Consider the following 13,469-nt stretch of genomic DNA (forward strand, 5'->3'; position numbering starts at 1 on the left):
CGTGGGTGTACTCAGGTGTGGCGTGCCAAGTTTACACTTAAATTTCTGCCAGAAATTGATTTTATTTTCATTTTTATTTAACGTATTGACTTTATTTTTTTCTGGTTGCTTGAGTTCTGGTTAACAGAGAGTCTACTATACTTTTTTTACAGAAAGGGTGGTAGATGCATGGAATAATCTCCCGGTAGAGGTGGCAGAGACAATGGCTGATTCTGAATTCAAGAAAGCGTGGGAAGGCATGTGGGATATCTACGGGAGAGGAGAGAATAGTGGATGTTGTAGATGGGCATACTGGTTGAGACATTTGGACTTTATCTGCTGTCATGTTTCTATATTTCTAAAATAATGCCCTTGAAGCTCCTGTACAAAACTGAAAGTCCAGTATGTATTAATTTGTTAAAATATTTGCATTGTGACAATCCGTATTCAGAGTTATTGGTTGTATGAGTCCATGTTTTGCCTGAAATATGTATAGCAGTAATATCGTATTCCCTAGTAACTTGCCTTCCAGTTGGTATTTATGTGTCCCTTTGTCTTTCAGGGAGAAGTTCAAAAAAAGCTCAATATGGACAGAATCCATCAACTCCTGCAGCCAGTTATACTCGTTATCAAGAAATTATTGCCAACTCGCTCTTAAACTTAGCAAAAGAAACTCTTGCAACAGAGGGGCAGTTATCTGTAAATGAACCTCAGACTTCCAAACCTAATGCTAATTTAGTACAGCTGGTCCATGAGGAGGCAAGACAAGAAGTAGCTGAGGTTGACTGTGACAAGGAAATTATCATTCAGACAGAAGATGCAGAGGAAGTCATTGAGGTGACCAGCGAGCCAGGCAGTGACTCTGGACTTGAGCCCAGGGATGACACAAGCTGCGAGAAATCTAGCAAAGTGGAAAAGATCATGGAAGAAGAAGAGGAAGATGAAGATGAAGAGGAGGAGGAAGAAGAGGAGGAGCAAGAGGAGGAAGACGAAGAAGAGTCACCAGCACAGGCTGTCTGTGGAGAAACTCCCCGTGCTTCTCAGGATTCTCAGAACATTCACTGTGAAGAACAATTCAGTCCGAAACCTGAATACTCTGTCATTGTGGAGGTCCGATCGGATGATGACAAGGATGATGACACTCACTCCCAGAAATCTGCAGTAACCGATGAGTCAGAAATGTACGATATGATGACCAGGGGAAATTTGGGGCTTTTGGAGCAGGCAATTGCTATGAAGGCAGAACAGGTAAAACATGTGAGGGAGCCCAGCAGACTGCCTGGGGAACACACCAAGCAGTATCCAACAGAAGAAAAGCAAATCAGAGCTGTGGAAACCATCAGGAAAAACTTCTACAGTAAAGGTATTTGTACGTCTTTCAGTAGGGGCTTTCTGTCAAGTACATTTCAAAGTGCTGAAGAGTCTAAGATTGACTATTCATTTATCTATGCATTTATTAATTGGGATTTATTAATTGCTTTTATGAGGATCTCTAACACAGAAAGGTCTTTTGTTTTGATGTGTGGTGTAACCCTTAGCACCAGTGATGATTTTATGCATTGATTTGTGAATTTTGAAATTACTGATTTATGGTTATGTAATCTGCATATATTTTAAATATATGGACTGAATATTTAGGCAATCTGTAGGCCTTGCAGGGTTTTAGTCTGTATCCAAGACACCAGAATTTAAAAGGTTTATCTTGGAAGGTCATTTTAAAAGCCATGTTTCTGCAAGGAGCTGGCTTGCCATAAAATTGCCTGGGCGTGTTTTTGTGTGAATGGGTATTTTGGAGTGAGTGTTCGTGTGTGTAGTTTTGGTGGGATGATTTTCTAGGGCAGAGTTTATGTGTGTACTTTCACTTTCTAAACCAGTGTAACGTAAGCACACATATTTTAGTGTGTATATCCTTCCAGTCTGCAGAGATGTGTTGAAAAGGAACAGTACAAAACGTATAACCCTATTTTCTTCCATGCCAGAACTAGAAACCATTTCAAATAACTATAGTGAGCATCCAATGTAACAGCGGGATCTGGATAGTCCCTGCTGCTACCCATCAACACCCCCTTTTTCCCTTTAAATAAAACCAACACACTTTATTATGGAATATAGCCGCAGCTCTTTATTTAATCCAATAACTAATAAATTAACTTTGCATAAATTAACATCATTAACATATTGAATCTCAATAGCAAAACAACCTCAGCAAGCTCCTCCCGAGCTGCCCCGTGTAAACATTAACATTTGCCCCCGACCCCGCCACAAACAGCAAGCGTCTGAGGGGTGGCATGACCTCATGCCCCTTTAACCCGGGTCACCTGACCCCAAGGCATGGCTCCGAGCCGGCCCACCGCTCATTGCCAGATGAGCCCCAGCACTCAGTAGCTCGGGAGACTCGCCACAGGCCTGTATCCCTACAGCCCCCCCCCCCAAGAAAATAGGTTGCGACTACTATCGGGCACTAAGGAACCTCTCACAACTGGTCGCGAAATCATCCAATAAAGGGTCCAAGCCCACCGCCAACATATGAACACCATCACTGTGATACAAACCTGCACAAGCAACATCCACCCACTCATGCAAGATCCTCCACCCGCCTTGACCCACAACCCATTTCCCTACTTGTCTACTAAGCTTGGCTAGCCCCCTCTTCCAACGCCGTGACACCAAACGACTGGAGCGCGGCACAATATCAGACCAAACTAGCATCACCCCCGGGAACCAATCGAGCACCACTCTCAAGTCCTCCTTGATCATATTAACCAAATCTTTTCCCGTACAAGCATCCACATCGTTTCCCCCCAAATGTATCAGTAGAATATCCGGATGCTGAGTCCGAGACCGCAGATCCTCCAACAGGAACAGCAGTTGACTCCAACGCATCCCTCGCTGTCCCCACCAGGAAACACGGAGTCCAAGATGACCCAGATCAAGATGACGCCCTCCTGGGTGGACAATCGCCCAGTGAACAAAGGAATGTCCAACAATTCAAAGGGAATAAGAACGGCGTCGGGGAGCTGAAAGAAAAAACACAACAAAGCAAACCACTCAGCTGAATACCCACCCTGCACTACAACCCTTAATTACTGAGTATCCCGCACATGACCCCTCCCATCTCCCAGACCCCTAAGACGAATATAACCCCGGAAGGCATCCGAAACCCAACGACCCAATCTCTGAATACCTTCACCCGACATACCCGCCAAACTAGCACTTGTGGCTGCTCTAATCCGGAAGGAATGAGTCCCGTATTCAGCCGGATTCTCACCACAGCGCACCAAGGCCAAACTCTGAACCGCCCTAAACTGATAACGCGTCAGCGGAGCGCCCGCCGCATGCATGAACAAAATCTGTGTGCCAGCAGGACGAACAGCGAGATAAGCATGCAACCGGAAAACCGGACACGACATACACCCGGACACTGCGTGAAGATCAACCCAGTGCCCAATACCACACTGATCTGTCTTGGAACTAACAATATACAGCCGCAGCACCGAGTCTTGAAAACTCACATGCTGAACCATAAGCCGCGAGGATGGGCAGATCACCAGCTCACTGATGCGCAACGCCCCAAAAAAGGCAATAGAGAAAGCCTCCTGAAATAAGCAGGCTTCAAAGGGCGAGCTGGCAACCTCCGGTAACACAGCCAACAGACGAAGGAGCAACTCATGTGTAATCAGCAACCGCGAGTCACGGGGACGAGGAAGCACCCGCCCCATGGCCCGCAGCAACCGCTGCACCAGAAAACCAGAAACGGGGCAAGCCCAACCCAGGGCCCTACAGAAAAAAGCATAACACCACGAGAAACTCGATCCTGAAAAGAAGAAAGCACGAAATCCTCTAACAAGGATTCGGCCACATTACCTGGTCACCAGCCCCTATCAGCTAAGAAGGCGGCCACCGACCAAAACCCCGCAGAATAGCGTGACCAAGTAGAAGCAGCTACAGACATACGGAGCATCTCCCAGACTCCTTCCCGACCAGGTTCCACAAATGCGCTGGCATTGGCGAACCTTCTGCTCGAGCTCCTGGCGCCAATCGCCGAAACTGCAAAAAATTAAGAACATAAGAACATAAGAAGTTGCCTCTGCTGAGGCAGACCAGAGGTCCATCCTGCTCAGCGGTCCGCTCCCGCGGTGGCCCATCAAGCCCATTGCCTGAGCAGTGGTATATATCTATCTGTACCCTTCAATCCCTTTTTCTTCCAGGAATCTATCCAAACCTTCTTTGAAACCATTTAATGTGTTCCTGTCTACCACAGCCTCTGGAAGCGCGTTCCATGTATCCACCACCCTCTGAGTGAAGAAGAACTTCCTAGCTTTTGTTCTAAACCTGTCCCCTTTCAGTTTCTCCGAGTGCCCCCTTGTACTTGTGGTGCCCCTTAATTTGAAAAATCTGTTCCTGTCTACTTTTTCTATGCCTTTCAGGATCTTGAAGGTTTCTATCATGTCTCCTCTAAGTCTCCGCTTTTCCAGGGAGAAAAGTCCTAGCTGTTTTAATCTGTCGGTATATGGGAGATTTTCCATTCCCTTTATCAGTTTAGTCGCTCTTCTCTGTACTCCCTCTAGTATCGCCATGTCCTTCTTGAGGTGCGGCGACCAGTACTGGACACAATACTCCAGATGCGGCCGCACCATTGCACGATACAGCGGCATGATGACTTCCCTCGTCCTGGTCGTGATACCCTTCTTAATGATACCCAACATTCTGTTAGCTTTCCTTGAGGCCGTGGCGCACTGCGCCGATGCCTTCAGTGTTGCGTCTACCATCACTCCCAGGTCTCTCTCCAGGTTACTGACACCTAGTGGTGTTCCCCCCATTTTGTAAGTGAACATCGGGTTCTTTTTCCCCACGTGCATGACCTTACATTTCCCTACGTTGAAGCTCATTTGCCATTTTTCGGCCCACTTTTCCAGCTGCGTTAGATCCTTTTGGAGATCTTCGCAGTCTTCCCTCGTTTGAGCCCTGCTGTATAGTTTGGTGTCATCTGCAAATTTTATGACCTCACACTTGGTTCCCGCTTCTAGGTCGTTTATGTAGATATTGAACAGGAGTGGTCCCAGCACCGACCCCTGTGGAACTCCGCTCGTGACCCCTTTCCAGTCCGAGTAGTGGCCCTTTACGCCAACCCTCTGTTTCCTGTTTGCCAGCCAGTTTTTGATCCATCGGTGGACCTCCCCTTGCACCCCGTGGTTCCATATCTTTTTGAGCAGTCTCTCGTGTGGTACCTTGTCGAAGGCTTTTTGGAAGTCGAGGTAAATGATATCTATAGATTCCCCTTTATCCACCTGGCTGTTCACCCCCTCAAAGAAGTACAATAAGTTTGTGAGGCAAGACCTACCCTTGCAGAAGCCATGCTGACTCGGTTTTAGCTGCACATTGTTTTCAATATATTCACAGATGCTGTCCTTAATCAGTGCCTCCATCATCTTTCCCGGGACTGAGGTCAGGCTCACCGGCCTGTAGTTTCCTGGGTCGCCCCTTGAGCCCTTCTTGAAGATGGGCGTGACATTTGCTATTTTCCAGTCCTCCGTTATCTCTCCGGTTTTTAGGGATAGGTTGCATATTTGTCGGAGTGGCTCCGCTATTTCGTTTTTTAGTTCCTTGAGTACCCTTGGTTGAATGCCGTCCGGACCTGGCGATTTGTCGCTTTTTAGTCTGTCTATCTGCTTGAGTACATCCTCTTGGCTTACCTTTAAATTGACCAGCTTTTCATTTTGGTCTCCTATTATGATTTCCTCGGGTTCCGGAATGTTGGTTGTATTCTCCCTCGTGAAGACTGACGTGAAGAACTCATTTAACTTGTCAGCTATCTCTTTCTCTTCCTTTACTACTCCCTTTCTATCTCCATCATCCAATGGTCCCACCTCTTCTCTTGCCGGTTGCTTCCCCTTGACGTATCTGAAGGAAGACTTGAAGTTTGTTGCTTCCTCTGCCAGTCTCTCTTCGTATTCCCTTTTTGCTTTTCTAATCAGTCGGTGACACTCCTTCTGGTGTTCTTTGTGCACTTTTTGGTTCTCCTCTGATTGGTCTTTTTTCCATTTTCTGAATGATGCTTTTTTGTCGCTTATCGCCTTCTTCACTGCATTTGTTATCCACACTGGGTTTTTTGTTCTATTTTTTTTGCACCCTTTCCTGAACTTGGGGATGTACAGGTTTTGTGCTTCGTGCACAGACCCCCTTGAGTAAGGTCCAGGCTTTTTCTACGGATTCCATCTTTCCTATGTTGCCTTTGAGTTTCTTTCTCACCATTTCCCTCATGGCATCATAATTTCCTTTTTTGAAATTGAGTGCCGTCGTTGTGGTTCTTTTCCCCTTTGATGGTCCAATTTCTAGCCTGCACTGGATCGTGTTGTGATCGCTGTTACCTAGCGGGGCTAATACCGCCACCTCCTTTGCTTGCCCCCCTAGTCCGTTGAAGATTAGGTCAAGAGTGGCATCGCCCCGTGTTGGTTCCGTGACCAGTTGCTCCATGAAACAGTCCCTCGTGACCTCTAGGAATTTGGTCTCCCTTGCGCAGTTTGAGTGTTCAATACTCCAGTCTATCCCAGGATAGTTGAAGTCCCCCATCACCACCACATTTCCGCTTCTGCATACCTGCCTCAGTTCAGCCTCCATGTACTGGTTGATTTCTTCCGGTTGTCCAGGTGGGCGGTAGTACAGACCCAATTTAATGTCTGCTCCAGTTCCTCCCTGTAGCTTAACCCATAGTGATTCCAAGCCATCCGCCCGTACTGTTGTTTCCATCCTGGCTGAGGGTATGGAGTCTTTTATGTACAGTGCTATTCCTCCACCCTTTTTATGTGTCCTGTCTCTCCTGTATAGTTTGTACCCTGGTATGGCCACATCCCACTGATTTTCCTCAGTCCACCACGTTTCTGTAATTCCAATTATGTCCAGGTCCTTTTTGCTGGCAATGATTTCTAGTTCACCCATTTTGGCTCTTAGGCTCCTAGCATTTGTGTATAGGCAGTTTAAGACCCAGGTTTTTGCCCTCTCTTTTGGTTTTCTTCGTGTTTTGGGTCTCCTGCAGTCCTCCTCGTGGTTCGCCAGCCCCCGAGCTTCCTCTCAGTCATCCTCCTCCTGTTGTGTGTCTGTGACGTCCTCAGTCTTCTCTGTTGGTTTTCCTCGTGGTTTGGTGCTCCTGCCGATCTCCTCATGGGCTGCCAGTCCCTGAATCTCTTTCCGCGCATCCTCCTCCTGTGGTGCGTCAGCAATGCCATTTTGCAAACCCGGAACATGACGCGCTCAAATAAACAAATTCAGCCGCAAACAACGCAAAACCAACTCCCGCATAAGTGCATTCACCGTTAAACAACGAGCCGCCTGCCGGTTAACAACCTCTACCACACCCAAATTGTCACACCAAAAAACCACACGTCAATTATGCAAGGCTTCCGACCAGAGCTCACAAGCAACCAGGAGTGGGAACAACTCCAACAAGGTAATGTTCTTAGTGATACCAACCACATCCACTCATCCGGCCAACGCTCAGCACACCAATCACCACCACAAAATAATCCGAAACCAACCCCCCCAGCTGCATCCAAAAACAGCTCCAGGTCAACACTAGACACTTCAGGCGCCAACATAGGCACAGTCCCATTAAAATCCCTTAGAAAAACGGACCACATACGAAGATCAGCTCGCACCCCCACTGGAAGACGCAGAAAATGTCTGCTATCCCGCACCCCCGACGTGGAAGCTGCCAACTTACGCAAAAAGGCCCTACCCATAGGCAGCACCCTACAAGCAAAATTAAGAGAACCCAACAAGGACTGAACTGTATGCAAAGTAGACTTTGGGGCGTAAACCACCTGCTCAATGAGGCCAAGCAATTGACTAACCTTCACCGCTGGAAATCGAGTAACCATAGCCTCAGAATCCAGCTCTATCCCCAAAAACACCAAGGAAGTAAAGGGACCCTCAGATTTCTCACGAGCTAAAGGAACGCCGAAGTCCTCTGCAAGCTCCTCAAAAACCCGTTTAAGGCACGCACAAACCCCACTACCTCCCGCACCGATAAAACAAAAAGTCATCCAAATAATGGACCACAGAATCTACGCCTACCTTCTGAACCAAGACCCAGTGCAAGAAAGAACTGAACATCTCAAAATATGCGCACGAGATGGAGCAATCCATGGGCAAACAACGATCATAAAAATAAAAACTATCAAAATGAAAACCCAATAGCGGATAGGATCGCGGATGTATAGGCAATAACCGGAAAGCCAATTCCACATCCACCTTTGCCAACTGAGCACCCCGCCCCGCACAGACGATAAGCCGTAGAGCACTATCTAAAGACGCATAACGCACCGTACAAAGGTTACGCGGAATACCCTCATTAACCGAACGCCCCAACGGACGTGACAAATTATGGATCAGGTGGAACTGACCAGGTACCTTCTTAGGTATCACTGCCAGAGGCGAAAACTTCATTGATGAAAAGAGGCGCTCCCGAAATGGTCCCGCAATACGCCCCAACTGAATCTCCTCTGTCAACTTGTCCCACACAACGCCCCGCAACCTGGACACCGAAGAAGAATTTTGAACACGCGCCTCCCTCAAATCTCCCCGGAAAGGAATATCGAAATCCACGGTAAAACCGGCTTCTAAAAGGGCAGCCTCCCTCCGCCGCCCATAACATTGCAACCAAGGTCGCAAGGCTCCTATCCGAATCGGAGTAGGAACCGATACGGAAAAATCACTTCCCAGGTCCCGCAACTGTCCCACCACTCCGCTGGCCACAAATGGAGCAGGCATGACGGAATTTACAATCGGTAAAGGGACAGTTGGATTTATTGAATTTCCAACACACATCGGAACCTGCTGAGACGTTTCCCCCCGACCCCCCGTGAAAGGGCCGCCCACCCCCAGGGGCCCCCGAAGCTCGTAAAGGCATCCCCGATATGGACTTGGAAGCCATATGAGTAAGCCATAAATTAATGTCCTGTGTACCCCAAGACATAAAACTATTTTCCTCCATTTTATCTCGAAAAGCCTCATCGTAATTCAACCAAGCCCACCCGCCGAAACGCTGATAAGAATCCAGAATGGAATCCGCGTAAGCCAACTGTAAGCCATAGTCCTGCTGATTAGCACGACCCCACACACTCGCAAGTCGCAAAAAAGCTCGTACCCAATTGATAATCGAACGAGCCACTGGAAAAGGTTTAAAGTCCTTCCTATCCCGCTTAGTTTTCTTGTGACTCCGCTTATGAGCTCTACCCTCCAAGAGCCGAAAAATATCCAGACAAGACCTCCGCCGAATCTTATGCCGCAACTCCCGCAGAACCTTTTTCCACAGCTCTGTAAGAGCTACCAACACCGGCGCGCCCCGCACCTCACCCGGAGGAACCTCTCCACTGCATGCCCCAGCAGCCCCCAAACCCCCCGAAGGACCTGTAGCCGAAGAAGAGGAAGACATAGAACCCGACGAAGAAGACCCAGACGAAGACGACCCTCTATGCTGACGCCGACACTTCTTTCGCCGCGCCTCCCCCCCCCAAGCAACCGTAGCAGGCGCCTTGTTACCCGGAGTAGAAGATCCTGGAACTCCACCAGACTCTCCAGAGACGCCTTGAGCAGCAGCCCCCGCCGCAGAAGAGGTACTGGAAGCCACCGCCGAGCCGCCACGAACAGCAACCTCGGGCATCACAGACGAGCTCTGTACAGGACCCAGGGCGCCTCCGCCAGCAGCCACTGCAACATGTAGCGCCGACCCGCGCTCCGAACCGGAACAGCCAAGCCTCTCAGCAACTGCAGGACTGCCATCTGCTCCCGATCCATCTGTCTGCACCAAGGATGTCCAGGAAGGATGCACGACACCTGCGGAGACCAAGAAGAAACAGAGGCAGGACCAGGAAAAACAACCCCAGGCATCCCAAAAGGGGCACCCCAACCTGACCCATAACCACCTCCAGGAATGAACCCCATAGGCAGGCCCCCGGGAACGCACCCACCCCACTGGGATACAGAAGGTCCCAAACCACTGACCGAAGACCCGGCCCCCCAGGAAGACGCACCCCAGCCCGGTCCCGGAAACATACCAGGTGTTGGTCCCAAAGACCCCCCAGCAGTGGTAGACCCAAAACCAGGGCCACTCATTCCACGCCCCAACCCCAAAGCCCCAGGAGAGCCGCAGTCGGCAAGCAGCTCAAAAGAAGAAGAGCTCGCCCTTCCCGTCCCAGCCACCACTGTAAGCCCTGGTAGTAAAGTCGAAGAAGCAGTGGTGGAAGCAGACCGCTTCCTACTCACAAAAGCTACACCATCCTGATAAACAAACGTAGCCATTGCAAAAGCACTCGGGGTAACCGACGGCTCCCTGCTTGCAGAACCTTCCCTGCCCTGATCAGGAAAAACAGCCGTTACAGAGGCCCTGCCTCCGCAAACGGCCGACGAGCTACGGCCGGCCGGGCCAGCTACACTGCAGCCGCCTGACAGTGCAGATCTACGCCTGTCCTTTCCCAAAACTTCTCCCGAGCCCGATCTATCCCCCCGCTGAACGCTGGAACCCGCGATGACTATAGCAGACAGCGCTGCTATTTTTGAACGTTGAGCAGGCATCGCACGCTCCACAACTTGTCCTACACCCACCTGTTCCTCCGACTCCTCTGCAAAAGAATCGCCGGCCAATAAAGAAAGTTCTGCCTTCTCCTCCACGACTCCAACTGGCCCGACTGCTGGAAGCCATTTTTGAGCACTGGCTACTGCCAAAGACCCTATCGCAAACCGCCAAGACACCAACATGAAGGTATAGAAAAACCACCCTGGAGGACCTGAGACAAACTGAGTCCTCCAAGGTCCCGATTTAACTACTCCCCCGCCGTCCCTCTTCTGGATTCTAGCCAATCCTACACTCTCCTTTTGGCGCGAGCCCCTCCCCTAATCCTTCCTAAACCTACCTACTAACTGCCCCCTCCCCCACCAGTTTGCCTCACAGGCAACACGAGGGCCTCCCAGCCCCGTGTTACAATACGCCCATTAAGACAAGCTCTCGGGCTACTCTTTTCTTTATCTGCCTGCTACATTTATAATATACACATTGCTCTCATGCTGATTTCTAGCCTTGCCAAAGAGCCCGAGAGCAGGGACTAGCTGAAACATCTACACTGTGAGCCAAAAAGCAACACACCCTAATGTTTATTTGTCGTACCTTCCAAAGCCGATTCTTATGAAATTTAGTGTGTTATATCCTGAGGGACGTTGATATAAAATGATGTACATATTTCCCACTGTACCGCAGCACTACCTTGTGAAAAAGAAGTGTGAACTGAATAAAAGCACATCAAAAAATTTTATGGCGGATGTTGCACAAAACTCTGAAGCCCTGTTCAGTCAATCAGATGTTCAAAGTGTGCTCCCTTTGCACGAAGGCACACCCTCAACCTTGGTTGGTGTACAGTATTTGAGGCTCATCCTCCTGGTTCAGTACAAGGTCATGTGCAACATCAATGTGTTCTTGTGTGCGCATACAGTGAGGTCGTCCGCTGCCTGGCTTACGGTCCCCAATGCCCACTGCTTGGATCTTGCATAGTGGCACATCAAGGCCGCTTTTGTTTCAACTCTTCTATGGGAACTCTTTCAACAATCTTTTCTTGCTGTAACCTTTTAGCAGTACCAAGTTTTTAAAATCAGAATTCGGTCTTCTGCAGAGAAAACCATTTTGATACAGACTGTTTACAAATTATTATCTTCTTGTGTGTTTATGCAGTTTCACAAGGCAGTGCTGCGGTACAGTGGGAAATATTTACATCATTTTATATCAGCTTCCCTCAGGATACTGTTTCGGCCATCCGGCCTGCATCAGGAGTCTTAGGAGTCTTTGGGTATCAAATGGTCTTTAAAATCCAAACCAATTTAAACATCCAAAGCAACTCGACATGATCATGTTTCGGCCATCCGGCCTGCATCAGGAGTCTTAGGAGATCAAATGGTCTTTAAAATAACAAGTGGACTAAAGTAAAATGTTCATGCCGTTGCTCCAAATCTATAGCACTGCAAAACAACTCAGCCAACTTTTTTCTCTCACTGCATGGCTGAGTTGTTTTGCAGTGCTATAGATTTGGAGCAATGGCATGAACATTTTACTTTAGTCCACTTGTTATTTTAAAGACCATTTGATACCCAAAGACTCCTGATGCAGGCCGGATGGCCGAAACATGATCATGTCGAGTCGTTGAGTTGCTTTGGATGTTTGAATTGATTTGGATGAATAAAGATCATTGGATTTAACAGATGAGTTGAAAGACACTTATTTGTGCACCATTCTGATTGGACATTTCCACTTTGCTCTTGCTTGTTCGATTTTGTGGAATTGGTTCCCCTGTTTTATTGTCCCTCAGGATACAACACACTAAATTTCATAAGAATCGGTTGTTCTGTGGAAGATATGACAAAAAAACCTTAGATTGTTGTGGTGGTGATGGTGGTGGTGGTTTGGTTCATAGTGTAGATCTATTTCTCCAGGTTTCTAAAATACATAAGACAAATTTTACACTAAGTGCCCAAAGATCCCAGAGGTGTGTTGAGAGGTGCGTTATGGGTGTGTTTTGGGCGTGCTTAGATTGCACCTTTCCCAAGATGTCCTGAATGGAACTTAGACCTTCTGAGCTAGACCTGTTTTCAAAGCATCTAAGTGACAAAAAGGAACCCAGACAGACCAGATGACCACTAGAGGGATTAAGTAATGACCCCCCACACTCCCCCAGTGGTTACTAGAACAGCAGCATCTGGTATGGGAAAAGTTAGTAGAGCATCCCACAGATGGATGGGCTAATGAACCATAGAGGGAGGACCCAGGCATATAAGCTACTCTACTCACTACTTACAACCATAAGGGCTGTTTGGGTGGAAGACAGATTTGGGGGGAGTTTTGGAGGGTTTACCATAAATTATAAGGGGTATATGGTTAGATGTACATATGGCACCTTTTATTTGAAGATCACAGCAGTGTCCTCTAAGGTGCCCCACTGCTCTGTAGGGATGTCTATGTGGCCAGTCCATTACAAAGCTGGTCCCTCCCATGTTCAAATGGTCTGGATTTTGACATGTTCTACTTGGACATTTTTGTGGTCAAAAATGGTGAATAAAGTTGGATGTTATAAGGTTGGATGTCCTAGCAGCCAAGTTGTCTAAGTAGGCGATTTAAAAAAAAATTATTATTTTTTTTTTGAACGTCCATCCGTTTCAAAATGGACAGTTCTTCACCCCCGACTTTGGATGTCTTGTGGGAAAAGTCCAGAATTGGACTTGGATGCACTATCGAAAATGGCCTTCTATGTATACTTCTCCCAAACAGTATTTTTAACAGATAGAAACAGGATTCCTAAAGAACTCCATTCTAGCCTTTTTATTCCCAAAATGTGACCTTAACAAATCAGTGTGAGCTTCCCTTAATATAGTGAAATACTGAAATCATAAAAAGTGAGATGAGCAGAGATAGGGTTACTATATTTGTGAAGACAAAAAAAAGAGGACACATGACC

At 47.9% G+C, this 13,469-nt stretch overlaps 1 protein-coding gene across 2 annotated transcripts in view; it reads left to right on the plus strand.

Annotated features, from left to right (window-relative positions):
* The window catches only part of MYT1 (myelin transcription factor 1), a 345,874-nt gene that overhangs the window by 212,111 nt on the left and 120,294 nt on the right, over positions 1–13,469 (plus strand). For both annotated transcript variants that reach the window (XM_033914908.1, XM_033914909.1), the window contains one exon: positions 542–1,342. In XM_033914908.1, the coding sequence (XP_033770799.1) occupies positions 542–1,342 (801 nt within the window). The remainder of the gene's footprint in view (positions 1–541; positions 1,343–13,469) is intronic.

The sequence above is a fragment of the Geotrypetes seraphini genome, chromosome 11 (assembly GCF_902459505.1).
Source record: "Geotrypetes seraphini chromosome 11, aGeoSer1.1, whole genome shotgun sequence".
In the NCBI taxonomy this organism is placed as follows: Eukaryota; Metazoa; Chordata; class Amphibia; order Gymnophiona; family Dermophiidae; genus Geotrypetes; species Geotrypetes seraphini.